An 18,328-nucleotide genomic window follows, 5' to 3' on the forward strand; every position below is an offset into this window, starting at 1 on the left:
CTGATCAGCACCTATCACTTTCCAATATTTCACTTGTTTATCTATTTAGTTATTCTTATTTACTACTTCCATCATTTAGAATAAAAATTCAATGAAAGAAGAAACCTAATGCTATTCCACACTTTCCCTAGAAACTGGGGCAGCAGAACCTCAGTATCTGTTAAAGAATACATGATGGCAAAGGTGATTTTTAGGGTAGTGATGGTGGTGGTGATGATGGTATGATGGTGATGGTGGTAGTAAGATGATGAGTTGGCACAAATTAAAGTGGATCAATGACTTAGGCTCTAGAACAGAGATCCTGTGCCTAATAGGAGAAAAAGTAGGCTGAAATCTCTACCATGTAGGCATAGGAACTGACTTCCTTAACAAGACTCCCAAAGCCCAAGAAGTAAAATCAAGAATCAAAAAATGGGTTGGAATCAAACTAAAAAGCTTCTTCACAGCAAAGAAAACAATAACATGAAGAGAAATCCTACAGATTGAGAAAAAAAATCTTTACCACACACACCTCAGATAGAGCATTAATCTCCAGAATATATATAAAAAAACTCAAAAAACTTAACACCAAAAAAACAAATAATCAATCAATAAATAGGAACTAAGGAACTGAACAGAAACTTCACAGAAGAAGGAATACAATTGATCAACAAATATATTTAAAAAAAGTTCAACATTAATTAGAGAAACGTAAATCAAAACTACACTGAGATTCTATCTCACTCCAGTCAGAATGGTAATCATCAAGAATATAAGCAACAATAAATGTTGGTGAGAATGTGGGGAAAAGATACACTCAGACATTACTGGTGGGACTACAAATTGATGCAACCAGTATGGAAAGCAGTATGGAGATTCCTCAGAAAACTAGAATGCAACCATTTTGACACAGTTTTCCCGCTCCATGGTTTATACCCAAAGGACTTAAAATCAGCATATTATACCTATGCAGCCACATTGATGTTTGTATTTAAGCAGCTCAACTTATAATAGCTAAACCATGGAACCAACCTAGGTGCCTTCACAGATGAATGGATAAAGAAAATATGGCATATAAAACAACAAATATTACTCAGCCTTAAAGAAGAATGAAATTATGGCACTTGCCAGTAAATAGATGGAGCTGGAGAATATCATGCTAAGCAAAATAAGCCAATTCTAAAGAACCAAAGATATGAAGATGCTAATTCACAATAAGGAGTGAGGAGCTAGGGAAGAATAGAGGTACTTTGGATTAGACAGAGGGGAGTGAAGGGAGGGAGAAAGGACAGTAGAATGAATTGGACATTATTACTGTGTGTGCATATATGATCACACAACCGGTATAACTCTATATCATACACAAAGAATGAGAAGTTTTACTCCATTTATGTATGATGTGTCAAAATGTATTCTACTATCATATATAACTAATTAGAACAAATTTTTAAAAAGAAAATGGGAAAAAAATGAAAGAAGAAAAAGATGATGAGTTAGCAGATGTGCAATCAGATCTTGTGATGGGACCCACATCTCTGTGCATCAAGATGCTTGGGCTGTCTGTAGCATACAACAGACTGCAGGTCTATTGGACCACTGGACGTGTTACCAATGCTGAGACCTATCAAAATTGAAACAAATTGGCAGAGGGTGCCAGAAGTTATCTCCTCCATACTCTGGACCTGATGGCTACTTGGTCATCCCCACAGCAGAGAGAATTCAGAATTAATAGCATCAAGGTTTTAAGTGTAAAAATAATATGTTTATGGTGAAAAAATAGAAGATGAAGAAAATCTTGAAGAAGAAAATTAGAACCAACCAAAATAAGCAAGCTTAACATTTTGATATCCTTACTTCCAGGTGTTTTCCATGTAAATATGCATATGTTTTGTTCTTGATAGATCCAGATCCTCTTTTGAGATTATATAGATCTGGACTGACCTTTTTTTTTTTTTTTTTGATTGGATATTATTTTTTATTGGTTGGGAAGTATCTTACATGATCAGATAATATCCTTTTTTTTTATTTTTGTGGAAAGTTAAGGAAAAACATTAACTGATATGATTTTTTGTTATTCTATAGCTTTATAACATTTGAGAATTCCTGAATAAGAAACTCTTTTTTAAATTTGTATATGATAGCAGAATGCATTACAATTTTTATTACATATATAGAGCACCAATTTTTCATATTTCTGGTTGTATACATAGTATATTCACACCAATTCATTTCTTCATACATGTACTTTGGATAATAATGATCATCACATTTAACCATCATTAATAATCCCATGCCCCCTCCCTTTCCCTCCCACCCTTCTGCCCTATCTAGAGTTCATCCATTTGTCCCATGCTCCCTCTCCCTATCCCACCATGAATCAGCCTCTTTATATCAAAGAAAACATTTGGCATTTGGTTTTTTGGGATTGGCTAACTTCACTTAGCATTATCTTCTCTAACTCCATCCATTTACTTGCAAATGCCATGATCTTATTCTCCTTTATTGCTGAGTAATATTCCGTTGTATATATATATGCCGAATTTTGTTTATCCAGTCATCTATTGAAGGGCATCTATGTTGGTTCCACAATTTAGCTATTGTGAATTGTGCTGCTATGGACTGATCTATTTTAAAGGTCCTGGGAGAAAGATATGTGTCTTCTTTCCATAAGAAGCTCCACTGTGATCGATTTTTACCACTTGACAAAACACCTTTTCATGCCATCTATAAACTCAGTGGGCAGGTTGAACCTCCATGGTACTGCGGTTGGGAAGCCCCCTATTGTGCCCACTCTGCCTGGCAAAACATGCTCCACTCACCTGACCTCAAACTCAAATACTATGGAGCACATGATACATACTAGCCCCAGGGCCTAGTGCCAGGGTTGCCAAAAGGAAAAACAAAGAGTCCTTGGACTCAATTCTCTTTGTCAGCCTTCCTGCCTGACACTCTATGTCCATGACCTGCATTTGGAAATTGCTTGTTTTTTATAGACATCTTTTCTGCATGCATATGCTTCACAAATGGTGCTATTTGCACCATTTTTACATACAAGATATTTGGCATCATGTTTACAGAAGTTTCCAGTTTTGTTTCAGTTTTTTTTTTTTTTTCCTGGTGTTAGGGTTTGAACCCAGGGCCTCATGCATGCTACATTTACCCTCTACCGCTGAGCCACATTCCCAGCCCTCAAGCTTGTGTTTTTTTATTTTTTCAAAATTGAAGGTAATACAAGCAAAAGAGTACAGATAAAAATCTAAAGAGAAAATGACATGTTGACAGACACTAAACCCAAGTGACTGTAATCCTCCTTTCAGTTCAACCCACAGACTGTGTACTAAACTCTCTGGATGTCAGCCAGGGTAGGAGGAAGGCACCAGAACTAGAAAATGTTAGATGGCCACGCGGCATGGTGATTTAATCGGTGTATAATAAGTTGTCTCTTGAACTTGAACATGAGGTTACTCTCAGAGGGAGGCGTACGATGAGGGCAAACTGATGAAATGAAATGAGCACAGGATGAGAGTAAACCAGCTGCATAAGTGTGTGGGTGCAGGGCATCTTCCAAACATGCACAAAGAGGATGTTTGTAAGGACCTGGATCTGCAGGTCCAGGCCACTCCAGTTCACAATGCGGTCATTCTGCTGCATGCAGCTCCTCCTCCAACCCCCTTTCATTCATTCTTTCTTTCAACAGTTATTTCTTTAGTGCCTTCTATGTAGCTAATGCTATTCTAGGGGGTACGGATTAGCCTATGCTAGCCTCATTTCCTCTCACTTTTTATTTCTAACAATTCAGACATCACTTGCTTTAGGAAACACCCACTGACATCCCTTGTCCCCTCACCAGGCTGTCAGGGTTTCTTACATGCTCCTAGGACACCCTGTGCACAGGTCTATCATTGCACTTACATCTTGATGCTTGTCTCTTCATCCACCCCTCTTGTCTCAGACAGTGCACTCATGGTGGTTCAGGTCAACTCATTGCTATAACCTAGACCCTACACAAAACCTAAACATAGAGCTGTTGCTTGAAACACATTTATGACCAGGGAACTGCAAGGGAATCAGTGTATTCGCCTTTCTGAAGACAAAATGGTAAGAGAATCTGGAGGGGAGCTGGGGAGCCAGGGCTTCGTTTTATAATTTTAGATTTTTGTGAGGTTTGGTGTATAGTTTTGGTTTTTAGTTTTTTTGTTTGTTTGGTGTGTGTGTGTGTGTGTGTGTGTGTGTGTGTGTGTGTGTGTGTTTGCTTTGGGGTTTTTTAAAAATTTTTATTTTTATTTTGTACAATGAATTAAACCCAGGGTGCTTAATCACTGAGCCATATCCCCAGCCCTTTGAGATAGGGTCTTGCTGAGCTGCTTAGGGCCTCACTAAATTGCCGAGGCTGGTTTTGAACTCATATCCTCCCTCAGCCTCCCAAGCCACTGGGATTACAGGCATGCACCACTGAGCCCTGCCCCGGGGTTTGTTTCCATCATTTTCATGCAGGACAAAGCATTTCCTTCCTGCCTGACTCATTCCACTCAGCAGGTGGCACCTGAGGATGAGAGGGGCCACATGTGGACACTAACAGCCCAGAAGCATCTACCACTCTTCTTGATCAGAATCCAAGCTACTGAGAACTTGGTCTTACTCTCTGACCCACCCATCTTCCCCATCCCAGTAAATGGCAGCTCTCCATTCTTCGGGTTGCACTAGCCACAGATCTTGCAGTCTTCCTGGGCTTCCTTTCTTTCCCCTTCTCCCATCCAATCTGTCAGCCCAGCCTTTCCTAGTTACTTACAAGACAGCTCCAGAGTCCAGCCACTTCTTACCTCAACCATGGCCACCCACCCCCTTCAAACCTCTGCTGTCACCTCTGACTGAGAGAGACAATGATGAGAGAGCCTCAGCTGCCTCTACCCAGACTTCCAGATAGTTCCTTCTCAGTGCAAGCCAGAGATTGCCTTGAAAACCCTGCTTGAAATATTCCTTGCAAGGTATAAGAGTCAGTCTTCAAATTGGCTTTCAAGGCCCAGCCTCAACCCTATCTCCCCTGACTACTTCCTCCCTCTCTCCTGCCACTCAGTCACATGGACCCTTAGCAGCTCCTTGGACACACTGATTCAGATCCTACCTCAGGGCCTTTGCGTATCTCACCATGGCTTTTTCCCTCACTTTCTTTCTGCTGAAATGTTCTCTTCTCATCAAGCATTCGACAATTACTTCTTTTGAATTGTGCGCACGCACATATATATACAAACACATATGACCTGTACTCCCTATCACTCTACCCTGCTTTACTTTGGTCTACATAACTACTTACCTTCTGATATATCCTATACTTTGCCAATTGATTTATGTTTTCTTTTCCCCCCTGGAGCTAAAGATAAGGTGCAAGAGCACAGGCTTTTTTTTTTTTTTTTTTTTTTTTTTTGGCTTATTTTGTTTATTTCTCTGCCCTTAAGACTTGCAGCAGTGCCTGGCCCATGGTTAGATTAATCCATTTAAAATTAGTAAAACTGGCATTATGGTTCTGATATCAGTATTTCAAGTTTTATCATCATGAGAAAATCCCCCGGTCATTCATCAACTGCATATGTACAAACTTTCCCTGGATGACCTAGTTACCTGATGAGCCATTGAGAAGAAAACCACAGACTACAGACAACACTCTTTGGGGCCAGGGACTGTGGGGACAAATTATGACTATTAATGTGACGATGTGGTTCCTGATTAGGGCCTATTCTCTGATAGAACTAAATAGAACCAAGACCAGATGCCACCAGATGGACACCACTGCCACCTGGAACCATCACAGCATATGATGTGACAGTGCCTCCAACATTATAAGGTGGGAGTCAAGCAAAGTTTCTGAAATGAAAGCCATCACTGCCAATCAGGTTTGTGACGTGCCAAAGACTAGCCCGCTTGTTTTGTGGTGAGGGAGGTTACAACATAGGAGGTAATGCTCTCATTTACTCCTGGCAAATTGATATCAGACTTTTGAGACCTCCTTAAGCTACTGGTTAGAGTCTCAAGGTTGTTGTCACTTATTCAGGGTAGAGGGCTATTGTCTTTGTTCAATAAGCTAAACCTAGCCACACACAGTGCAGTCTTTATTTTAAAAGGTCTCTGGACCTTTTAAACTAGACCCCACTGCTCATCTCTAAGCGAAGCGTGCAGAATGAAACAACAGATCCTTGTGCACATGGATCACTGCGGGTACTTTGGAAAGACAATTGGACTCAAGAGACCAACACGAGAAGAACTGAGTGGGCATTACACTGTGCGGATGGACATTTATAGCTTTGCTATGCCAATAAAATAATTCAAAAAGCCATCAGGAGGATGTTTGAGTAGGCCATTTTTTTTTTTTTTCTCATTAACGTTCAATTTTCTAAATAGTAACTCCCAGGGGAGGAACCTGCCAAAGTAATGCACTGAAGATCAATATTCCCAGTAACGTCTCCTGGGGACTGCTTGCCCCAGATGGGATGTGATGAGAAGGGTACCTCACCTAATCACAAACCTGATACCAGTCTACCCAGGGGAATAACATCAGACTGGAGACAGGGTACTCAGGGAGCTGGGACTCATCAAAACTCTCACAGTCATGAAACGCAAGATAGACTGAGAAACCAGCACAGACCAGAGGGGCTGGGCAGACACGACCATGATGTGCACAGTGGTGTCTTGGACAAAATTCTGGACAGAAAGAGGATATGAATGAGAAAACAAGAACATGGACTTACACCGTTGCTGAACTCATCAGAGTAACCAAGCCCATTAGTAGCAGCCCTAGCAGTAAGAAGCTGAGAAGCAGAAAAGCCTCCTCACAAGCAGATTTGCTCATTTTTCTGTCTGATGATCTTTCTGTAAAAGTCAAGATTGCTTGGGTTTTGTTACCTCCCTGGCTTTCCTTACAGCTCCTTGTCAGAGCCATTTCTGACTCTCCAATTGTTTCCAGAATCATCTTTCTGAAAATGAGTCCTAAACCACAAATGTGTTCTCAAGTTTGAAAAGTCTCATTTTTTTTTCAACTTTTAGATGAGAATCTCTCAGCATTTTCACATCACATCACTTCTTTGACGACTCCTCATCATATATTGTGATGGCTAAAAGCAAGACCAAGAGGCATTTCCACAGCTGTATATAATCATCCCTTTGTATCTTTGGGGGATTGGTTCCAGGATCCCGGTGGACATCAAAATCTATGGATGCTCAAATCTCTTACTTAAAATAGTGTAGCATTTGCATGAATCTAAGCATATCGTCCTGTATATTCTAAATCATCTCTAGATGACTTATAATACATAAGACAATGTAAATGCTCTCTAAATAGCTGTTAGACTATGTTGCTTACAGAGAAATGAGAAGGAGGAAAAATTGTACATATTGCTTTTTGGAACTTTCTGGAACTTTCCCCCCCTGGATATCTTTGATCTTCAGTTGATTGAGTCCTCAGATACTGAAGACCAACTCTATTTCAGAACATGCCTAAAAATCACACAAAAATGCTTAACAAAAGTGGGTAAAAAGAACTTAGATATAAATGAGTTTGCTCCCACACAGCTGTTTGCCACAAAGCACCATCACACTGCCCCTTAGCTGTGGCTGCCTGGCTCTCCCAGGGCCTTGCCTCTGCATACCTGGGCCCAATAGCTCCGTGGCCAGTCCTTCATTGATGCTATGAGCCAGACAGACTATGTGAGGGGTTCCCCTTGTGCCCCACTGCCCCACAAGGGCATCCTCACATCAGTGCCCCATACCTGCATCTGGGGACTACACAGCCTTTGGAATCAGAGAGGCACTGAGAATAGCACAGTGATTCAGCAGACAAGACCAGGGAGGGTGGCAGGAGCCAAAAGCTGTAGGGAAATGCAAGGGCTTGCCTGCTGCTCCATAAAGTAGGCAGTCAGGAAGAATGAGGGGCTGAGTCATAAGAGTTGAAGGGGAGCTTGAAGCTTAATCAGATGAAGAGAAGGAGGAGCCCTCTCCAGGCTGAAATCCTCCTCACATCTTGCCACATGATTTTTTTTTTTCAGTAAAGTTTTAATATCTGGGACATTCAGATTTCCTTCCTCATTTCTTACCTGGCACAACACGGGTGCCTGACCCTGCTAGCATCTTTATCCATCCCCTGCCTTTATATAGCCCTCACCAGGACCACAGCAGGCTCCATTTCCAGTAGGGTCTCTTCTGCTGACAGAAGGCAGCTGCTGGGATCCTGACCCTACCCAGATTGTTTTGGTCTGAGTAGGTGAGTGAATAACTATTGGCATAGCCGCTGGGGTTGTTCAACATCAGGTCCAGCCAGCCTCCCTCTAGAGCTCCTTTCTGGCAACAGGGAGCTGCCTTCCCTCCCAGAGCACTGGGGCCCTTCCCCACCCTCTCCCTCTCCTGGGAGGGGCTGCTGACTCTTACCTGTTACCCAAACCCAGGCTCACAAGCCAACTTCTTGAAACTTTCCAGGGTACACCTCTCAAGTACAAGCTCCCCTGTGTATGTGATCCCTCTGGAGCACCAATTCTGTTTTATTCTTTTGAAGAAAATAATGGAACGATGGGTTAAAATGAACAGACATCCTTTTTGGATCTTTGCATCCTCTCATTTGTTACCAAAATAGGAGTCCCGATGAGCTAGACAATCATTGTTTCTCAAAGGTATCTGACCAGAGGACCACAGGGCCCCATGGAACCAACTTTGGGCAACCCTGGCCTAAACTGGTGGATTCTGACTGAATGATAAAGTACCCAGAACAAAGTATTTGTTTATTACTCATTCATTGTGATCTTTCCAAAATATGCCAAGCATCGAGATTGAACACTGTTGTTCTTGGAAAAAGCATGCAGAAAAGGATGTCATTATGGAATCAAAAACTTTTATTCAGAATAAGCATCAAAATGTAGGTAATTGTCTCACAAATGCAAGGCCACAGACCACTCATAAAGGGATTAGAAAATGATTACAAAAATATTTTAATAGATTAAAATAGCTGGAAACCACAATCACTGGCTGTAAAATATAGACACATATAATTGCATTGAAAAGGTGAAAAATCTTTAGACTATTTGCCCAGGTGGCAGGAAACCCACACCTCAGAACCAAAGAACTATTGTGACATCCAAGTCCAGGGTTATGTCTTCATATGATGGGAGATATTTGGCCTCTGTTGCCATCTGTGGTTAAATGCAGAGGAGTAAGTGCTAGATCTTTAGGGCTTCTCATTGCTTTAGAGAAATTGGATCAAGTGCTTTTAATTTTCCCGAACACAACTTTTAATGGAGGAGTGACAGTAGATTACAAGAAATTTACTGGGGCTGCAGCTGACTCTTCAGTTTGGCCAGTCTCATGAGGCAGTCATCCCTCCACTGCCTTCTGGCAGCCAGGTGCCCTGGGTCATCAGGAACCTTCATGCGCATGGCCTGGCAAAGGGAAAAGTGGTAGGAAGAAATGCAGCATGAAGAGGAAATACTTTGCCACGAGTATAAATGTTTTACCTATTGATGTAAACCGTGCATACATTGCTTTCAAAGACAAAAAAGTGTAGAAAACCCTCCATCAACACAAGCTTTCCAAATCTTGCTCTTGAGGTCTTCTAGTGACAGCATGCAACATGAACAAAGTCAAGAAAAAGGGGGTGGGGGGTGAGGCGGGCTGGGGTTGTGACTCAGCAGTAGAACATTCACCTAGCACCATATAAAAATAAATAAATAAATTAAATAAAGGTATTGTGTCCAACTACAACTAAAAAAAAAAAAAAAAAGAAATCAAGGGCTGAGTTGGGGGTTGTGGCTCAGGGATAGAGTACTCATCTAGCACGAATGAATGAGGCACCGGGTTTGATCCTCAGCACCACATAAAAATAAATGAATAAAATAAAGGTGTTACAACTAAAATTAAAAAAAAAAAAAAATCAAGGGCCAGGATTCTAGCTAAAAGCTCCAACCCAGGCGGAGGGAAGGGAAAGGCCAGCCCACTTCTCTGCAGTGAGTCTACATACCTGATGAACTTTCTCAACTGTGGCCCTGGAAAACTCTGGAACGGGTCCAAAAGTCTTCAGGACACGATTCATGCCTTCACTGTACCTGTCACAGTAGCTTAGAAATCCTGAAATGATATGAGAAAAGATCCATAGTGTCAGCAAGAATATTCTACCACTCCAAACTGAAACACCTGGTCCGAGGGTTTTGCCTGGGGACAAGTTAGCTACATTCTTTTTCCCCTGGTGATAAAGAAAAAACAGAGGTAGGAGATGCATCACCTGTTAGCCCTGGGCAAGGAAGACCCTTCCCATTAGTTATTATCTTGTGCTTTCTCTTGAACCTTAAAATCCTGGGTCCCTGGGGCCTGGTATGTCACCTTCATTGGCATATCCCACAGACACTCAGTTGGCTGATATTCACACTGATTTGCTGAATATCAGAGTAAGCCCTCACTTCTCAGAAAACATTTCCAACTACAGATCACTTAAGGCTACTTATGTGCAGGGCTTAAATACATTGTCTATGAATCAAAGATGTCAAAGTTCAAGTCAAGGTCTCATTCACCTTGGTCATAAGTCATTATCACTTACACTTCAATTATCACTTCAGCAAGCATTTACGAGGTGGTAGGTACCATGCAGATAGGTTGTATTGTCACTTGCTTAAGCTTTGGTCAGGTAGACCTGAGCCCTGAAGCACGCAGGCATAGCTGACCCAGCCCTCCAAAAGCTGATCAATTTCTTGGATTCTAACATGTAGCCCTAGAATTTTGGTGGAGAAACAAAGATGAGGTTTACCCTTTAAGGATAAGGAGGAACAAGCGCAATCACTATGGGTCCATGTGGACTAAAGCCAAGGCTCTATTTGAGAATCAGACATCCACAGAGAAGATAGCACAAGTCTGGTCCACCCATGGCACCTGCCCTGGTCCACTCAGCATCAGCTTCCTCCTCACCCAGGGCTGCTATGGCATGTGCTTAGAGACAAGAGGTATTAGAAGTCAGGCCTAGGATCCTGAAGATTGAGGTGTCTCGTCCTGGCTGTTCCTTCGTTCGCCCATTTCTTTATTTTTTCTTTTTTATGGTGCTGGACATCAAACCCCGAGCCTTGAGCCTGCTAAACCTGAGGTCAACCACTAAGCCCTCAGGCCCATTTCCAACATCTTTTAAAATCACAAAGCCTTAGCAGTGGGTCATGAGGGCTAAAAAGATAATGAGGGTACAAATGAAAATGCAAAGACCCTAACGCCTGGCTCTCACCTACTCTGTGAAAACTGTATAGGATTAAAAAAAAAAAAAAAAAAAAAGATTAATGCTATATACTTTTTTTTTAAAAAAGACAAATAAAAAGCTTCTTTGGGATTTAATTTTGATTGACTTGCCTTGATGTGTAAGCCAAATTTCTCTGGGTTTCCATTTTGTTTGCTTCAAATAATTTTCCTTCTGTCTCAGTGTGCAAAAGTCCCTGAGAAGAGACAGTGTTTTGAAGGGTAAAATAGTCAAACTTGCCAACTTTTCTGACATCAGAAACTACATTAACTGATGGATAATTTTTTAAAGAAGGGGTTTTATTTCATTTCACATAAGTATTCACTTGGCAATTCAGAATTCTGGAAGCTTCTGTAAATGTTCCAGGACTGACCAGTAATCTCCAAGGGTTTAATGTTTCTAGAGACCAGAAAACAAGCTATATATTTATTTCCTTTCACAAAGTAAGTATTTACTTTATTTTTTCTATTTATTTATTCAAACAAAAGATGATAAAATCTAAACACAAATCAGGGACAAAAGAATTGAGTGAGTTGGAAAGATATTAAATGAGATGATTTGCTAATTAGCTTTTCTCACTGTGATAAAATACCTAAAGAGAATCAACCTAAAAAAGAGGAAAGGTTTATTTTGGCTCACAGTTTTAGAGATTTCGGTACATGGCCATTTGGCTCTGCTGATTTGGCCCTGTGGTGAGAAAGTGTTATCATGGTGTAGAGTGCTTGTTGGAGCAATGCTGCTCAGTCCATGCTGGTCAAGAGGCAAAGAGAGAGGCAGCGGCTGAGCCCCAACATCCCCTTCAAGGGCACACCCTTCAGTGATCTCCCTTCCTTCCACTAGGCCCCAGATCCTAAAGATTCTGCCATCTCCCATCAGCACCACATGCTGGTGACCAAGCATTTCACACATGGGCCTCTGAGGGACATTTAAGATCCAAACCCTAACAGAAAATTTGCTGTGGCTGCTTATTCACCCACTTACAGGGAAGGCAGAAGCTCCCGAGATCCTCTCAGGCATCAACTCCATCTCCTACTCCCACATGAGCAGCAACGCCAGGAGATTCAGTTCATGTGCCGCATATCGTCTCTGAGTTACTTTACATTCCTTGAAAAAGTGTTCACCTTTCACTATCCCTGAAATCATTCAAATATCCCAGAAACTTTCTAGAACTTCCCCCCACTGCCTTTTGTAAAATTTGTAAGGTTTAAAGGGACATTCATTTCTTCAATGTAGAAATATGGTGAAATTCTTTACAAATTCAATTCATGATCCCCCTCCATTTGTTCATGAAAACAATTAAAATTTCTACCTTCCTAATATAAAAACCCTTTCTGTGACATGTACTCCAATCTCTTGAGATGAAGAGTCCCATATTTGTGGCAAAACTAAGGGGCCAGTACCACGTGTGTGTGTGTGGTACTGGCCCCGCCTTCATCCACAGAGCACCCAGCACCCTGTCAAGTCTCACCTGGGTCTCCCAATACAAGGAGTTCATAATGACCCACATCATGGCTATCATGAACAACAATGTCCCAGTACGTCATGATGGTTACTAGAGTTTGCAACATCTCTCCTTCCACTTTAGATAAAACTAAAAGGGGGCTTTTACTTATATTCAACAAAATTTTGACTTATGTACACCATGAGAGGAGAATTGAGTGGAAATTACTCTAAAATGCCAATTTCATCATAAATGAGAAAAGCACAACACAACCCCCCCCTTTCATCCCACTATTTCATCCTCACCTTCTATTCCTACTTAATCTAGCCTTTGCCTATATTTTTCTTTCTATGCTTCCACATCCTTTGTTCTCTTGAGCTCCAATCTTCCAAAACCCTTGGAGAACTTAGCTTTTCAACGGCCTCTGAACCAAATTTCTTATTCAGAAAAAGAGAAAAAAAAAAAGAAAAAAGAATTGATTCACATTAGATTAGATTTAGCTTTTCATGTGAACTTGGGATTCTTCAAGATTCTTAGGGCGAGGCTGTGGGTTATTCTGAACCAACTACCTGGAGCTGCCCAGGCAGGAAGCCTTTCTGCTTGTCTTTAAGGGGCAGGAGTGGACCCTGGAATAAGATCTGGGACATAGCTACACACAGCTGACATACACTGGGCAGCCAAATATGCAGCTCTGGGTGTTCAGTTTCTTGGAGACCACTCAATTACTACCCTCACTGGAGGAGTCTGATTTTCACCCAGTTTATGAACCCACACCTACGTAAATTCACCTGTTTTAAGAGACAGAATTTCACAGAGCTTATTAAAGTAGATCAAAAAGGGCCCGAAAACACCAAGTGATATTATCTAATGTCTCCTCTCGGGATCAAATTACCAAACCTGAGTGAGGACTCACCCCAGATCAGGAAGGCAGAACCAACCTGAGGCCCATTTAGTGTCACCAAGCCCCTGTGGCCCCCATCAGCTCAGCTTTTGTATTGGCAAATGACAGCTCCACATAAATGGACCAAACCTACCAGGCATGCATCCTCCACTCAGAAAAAAAGAAGAGGGGCTGGGGTTGTGGCTCAGTGGTAGAGTGCTTGCTTCACATGCATGGGGCACTGAGTTCAATCCTCAGCACCACATAAATTAATAAAATAAAGATATTGCGTCCATCGACAACTAAAAAAAATTTAAAAAACAGGATTATTGTATTTTAAAAAAAGAAAAAGAAGAAAAGATAGGTAGGTGTCTACACAAAAGAGAAAATTTATTTATGAGGCAAGATGGTAAACAATCACTTACCCTGGAGGTAAACTCCAGGGACTACCAAATCCTGAGATACTGTCCTTTCACAGAAAAAAGAAAACACAAGGATAACCCAAACAGCCAACAGGGACAAAGTGGGACTGTAAAACTCAGCCAAGAAACAAAACAGACATTTAAACCAGGTACCTGATTCTGAGATTTCTCTCCTCAGGAAAAAATAAAAAAGTTCTAAGCCGTATTTATTCTTTATTTCTCTTTTATGCTTGTGTAAATATTTTCAGGAGAATGAAAAAAATAACTAAAAACAAAAATAGTGAAAGACCAATAAATTAAGCAAACAAGACAAAACTGTATGAAGACAACATTTGTTAAGGACCTAATCTGTGCCAACCACCCAGCTAAGTGCTTCCATTCAGCTTAATTCTAATTTCCTTATTTCTTCGTCTTCTTTCTTCCCCTTCCTCCCCGTTTCCCTCTTCTTCTCTCTCCCTTCCCCCCACCCCCTTCGTCGTCTTCTTCCTTCTTCCTCTTTCTCTTTTGGTATTAGGGATTAAACCAGGGATGCTTTACCCTTGAGCTACTTCCCCAGCCCTTTTTATTTTTTGAAACAGGGTCTAACTAAATTGCTGAGGGTCTTACTAAAATGCTGAGACTGACCTCAACTTAAGATACTCCTGCTTCAGCCTTCTGAATCATTGGCCTTACAAGCATGCACCACTACACCAGGCTCATCTGGTTACCCATCCCTGGGAATTCCTTACTGTTGTCAGTTCCATTTTATAGGTGGGAAGACTGAGGTGCACTGAATTTGTTGACTTACCCAGTATTACACAGATAGAAAGTGGGAAAGCCAACGTAGCACCAGCCAACTGGCTCCACAGGCCAGAACCACTATTCTGAAAGTTCGTCAACTTCATGGGTGATGCTTTTAAAAAGCAGCCAAAAAGGCAGAGTAAGTATGCTGCCCTCCTGTTTTTCAAGTACAATTTTATTAGATTAAAAACAAATCCCTAAAATATTTGCACTAGTTATAGATAAATGGTAGCTTTTAAAACTAAGAACTCCCGTTAACCTGAGATGCTTAGCTTTATGAAAACAATATCAGCAAAAAACAGAAAAAGCCTCCCCATTCCAATCTTGATATATTCTGGGTGACACTATGAAGAATAATGAACATTTCCATTGGTTCCCAGCCAGATCTTATAACTGTCTAACTCTGGGCTTTGGAATGCTCTGAAGTTGAAAACTACATCCATCTCCCATTATCATATTAAGCCAATTAGGTCTTCTTATCATATCGGCTTTGTTTGAAAAATTGTTGTGGGCCTCCTTCCTGTCTGCCACCCGACTTGATTCTTGAGTTTCTGATGTCATTGGCTTCTGTTTCTATTTGTTTGAGACTCAAAGCTGTTCTCAGTTCTCTCCCTATCAATTTCTCATGATACTTCAATTATCTTATTTTTCACAAGAATAAAAAAAAAAGAAAGAAAATTATGGTGGTTATCAGGCAGTGTGTGTATACCTTTCAAATGCTTGAATATGTTCACCACTTATAAAGTCTGGTTGAAAAAAAAAATTTGAAATTATCCAAGACCATTTTAATGATACTTCAAAATTATTGTACTTATTTCCCTTGTATAAAGATGTTATTCTTTACATTATCTTCCTATGTTCAATGGTTATCCTTTTACAAAACTGGCATGCCAATGGCTAGGAAGGTCCCTTTTTTCCTTCAGATGCTCTTAGAAATACTTGACTTTAAGGAAGCCATTGGACTGTATTTTACATGCTACACATGGCCAGGCCACTCACAAAAAACACATGTGCATCTGCTATATACAAGAATATGTCCTGTAAAAAGGCCTTGAATTATTTATTGGAAAGTATATTTCATCACTACTGTAGTGAAAACTGACTGAACTATTGCCAAAGCATCATGAGATTATAGAACAGAAGTCAAACAGACTCTAAGAGGTCACTGACTCGAACTTCCCACTTCACTGCAGGAATGTCCTCCCAGTATTTAAACATGAATTCTCAACTCATCCACTCAGCATAGTCCCTGCAAGGTTGCTGGTTTCAGTTACTGCCAGTACAAGGTGGGAAGCTCAAATCTGACTGCCTGCCATTTCTAGTCTTTTATTCTGATTCTACCCCTTCAAAAGACAGGAACACACATGAAGGTACAGCTCTGGTCACCTTTTCCTGGATAAGCCCCAGTTTCTCAAAGTCCTTTGCTAAATCTAGACCATGAAGCTGCATACAATATTCCCTTTCTCTGTTGAAGTCATACATAGCTATTGTATAAATTTATGACAACACAAGAAAAACAAAAATAAAAGTTACTTATCATTTTAATACCAAGAGATAGCCACAACATCTAGGTGGCTTATTTTCAGATTTGATAAGTAGCTTTTTTAATGAATTTTAATTTCATATAGGTTTTATTGGTTGTTTAAATGCCATATAGGTTTTATTGGTTGTTTTAAAATCTTGTTGATAGAATTCATTCTTGTCCTTCTTGAGTTCTTGTAGAGTTACTGTAAATACTTCCCCACCCCCCCACCGCCCTGGGGTTCTGAAGTCAGCTTCAGGGCAGACATCTGGCCTGCCCTTTTCTATATGCCTATCCCAGGTCCTGCCCTGTGGAAGCCTCATGGCTCCGCAGCCTTCTAGAAGGGAAGTACACTTGTAGCCCCCCATGTTTAGGCAGAAGATACCTCTAGTAGAGGCTCTTCTGGGTTAAGTTTGAACTCCTATTTTTTCATCTTTTTCACCATTTTTTTTTCTTGTCTTTGTAAAAAATTCTATCGCCTTAGAAAAATACCACTTTTTCTTCCATAGCAAAGTCCCTATCACATCATGTCCCTCTCTTACTTTTAGTTTCCACCCAAGTGGTCTTCACCACTCAAAGCCCTGTGGTTCCCAGATTTCATGTGTATTTACATCTCAGTGCATAGTGCTCCCTGTCCCAGCCCAGATCTGTGAATTACCAGGAATGGTCATTGTCTCCCACAGATGCCACTGTTTCTATTCAATTGTTGGGAGCAGGGATTTGGGAGGAGGAGGAAGAGGAAGAGAAGCAGCAAAATTCAACTGTTCATAAAACCCATGGAAATACTCAACAGCACAAAATTCCCATCCTAGACCTGGATGCGTACCTTCTGCATTGAGGTGCATGGTTTCCAAGGGTCCAATGAATGCATATCGCATGCCCAGCCCATCTGACATGACAAGGTCCAGGTCGCAGGGAGTCACTACTCCTTCCTACATGGGGAAAAGGGGACAGCACAAGGATGAGTTCTCTGGAAAGGATACACACACACACACACACACACACACACACACACACACACATGTATATATACATCCTGAAATACCCATTCACCTATTCCATACTAGCAATCAATCTGTATGATTATCATCCACACCCTACAGCCAATGGACCATGTGCTTTAGAGATGGGAGAGGGTGAAGGGCAAGGGAAGAATGAGGACCAAGTATCAGAGGAGAAGGGCAAGACGGACTTTCTGGATATTTGCCTAGGAGGTGAGGAATAAGATAAGTTCTATCCAAAGAACTGGAAGGTGCTTCAGGTTTTACCTGCCTGCAAGTCTGGCCTTGTTCTGCTTTTAATGAGTTTATAAGAAATATCTTTTTTGATGAAATGCAGTTTAGAACTAAGAGTTTGTTCACCAAGGTGGGGCCCTAGAAACTTCTGCAAATGTTAATTGCAAAGCAAGAGGCAAGTTGTTGTATGCTTAGCTTAGATGTGCAAGCAACCATGTGTGTTTCTTGGCTCATTCTTCATACAGCTGCTGCCTCCAATGACTTTAGGAACCAGGCAGGGATGCATAAATAAATATCTGCATGATCCAGCAATTCACTGCCCTTTCACTCCCACCAAGAATCTTTGTACCTTGGGCATTTCAACGTGAGAGAAGTTAACATTTTCCCCTAAATCTTCAGGGGTCAGATTAGTAGCATTACTATGGAATCAGCAGCTCTGGGTCTTCTTTCCTGAGTAGTTTCTTTCACAGACAGAGCACTGTAGGGTCTGCCATCTTAAGAGGCCACTGACCATGCTGCCTTTTCTACTGACAGCTTTGGTGGTCCCTGCCAGCCCTCGGCTGTGGGTCTGGTTCCTGTGCCCAAGAGGCATATCCACACCTGACTCCCAGTGATAGGTTCAGGCAAGCAGCCCACCAGGCACATCCCCTTCACTGTGGGTTATGGGTAATCCTCTGCCTTTTCCTGAAAGAGTTGTCTGAGGTTCTACTTGAGAAGAAAGCCTTTGTCAGCTTAAGGGAAGGTTCTGAGGCTTTGTGGTAGTCCTTGGTGGTCCATGGTCTAGGGTAGCACCCTTTGCCCTCTAATCATCCTGAGTAGGTCTGGGG

General features: G+C 41.3%; 1 protein-coding gene across 1 annotated transcript in view; it reads right to left on the minus strand.

The window, feature by feature from the left end:
- Positions 1-8,870: 8,870 nt before the first annotated feature.
- Cryl1 (crystallin lambda 1) overlaps positions 8,871-18,328 on the minus strand; it is a 135,108-nt gene continuing 125,650 nt past the window's right edge. Inside the window, exons 6-8 of the mRNA XM_076872362.2 lie at positions 17,093-17,198; positions 9,971-10,077; positions 8,871-9,392 (exon numbers count right to left, since the gene is read on the minus strand). Of these exons, the coding sequence (XP_076728477.1) occupies positions 9,279-9,392; positions 9,971-10,077; positions 17,093-17,198 (327 nt within the window). The 3' untranslated portion in view covers positions 8,871-9,278. The remainder of the gene's footprint in view (positions 9,393-9,970; positions 10,078-17,092; positions 17,199-18,328) is intronic.

Source organism: Callospermophilus lateralis, chromosome 12 (genome assembly GCF_048772815.1).
Source record: "Callospermophilus lateralis isolate mCalLat2 chromosome 12, mCalLat2.hap1, whole genome shotgun sequence".
NCBI lineage: Eukaryota > Metazoa > Chordata > Mammalia > Rodentia > Sciuridae > Callospermophilus > Callospermophilus lateralis.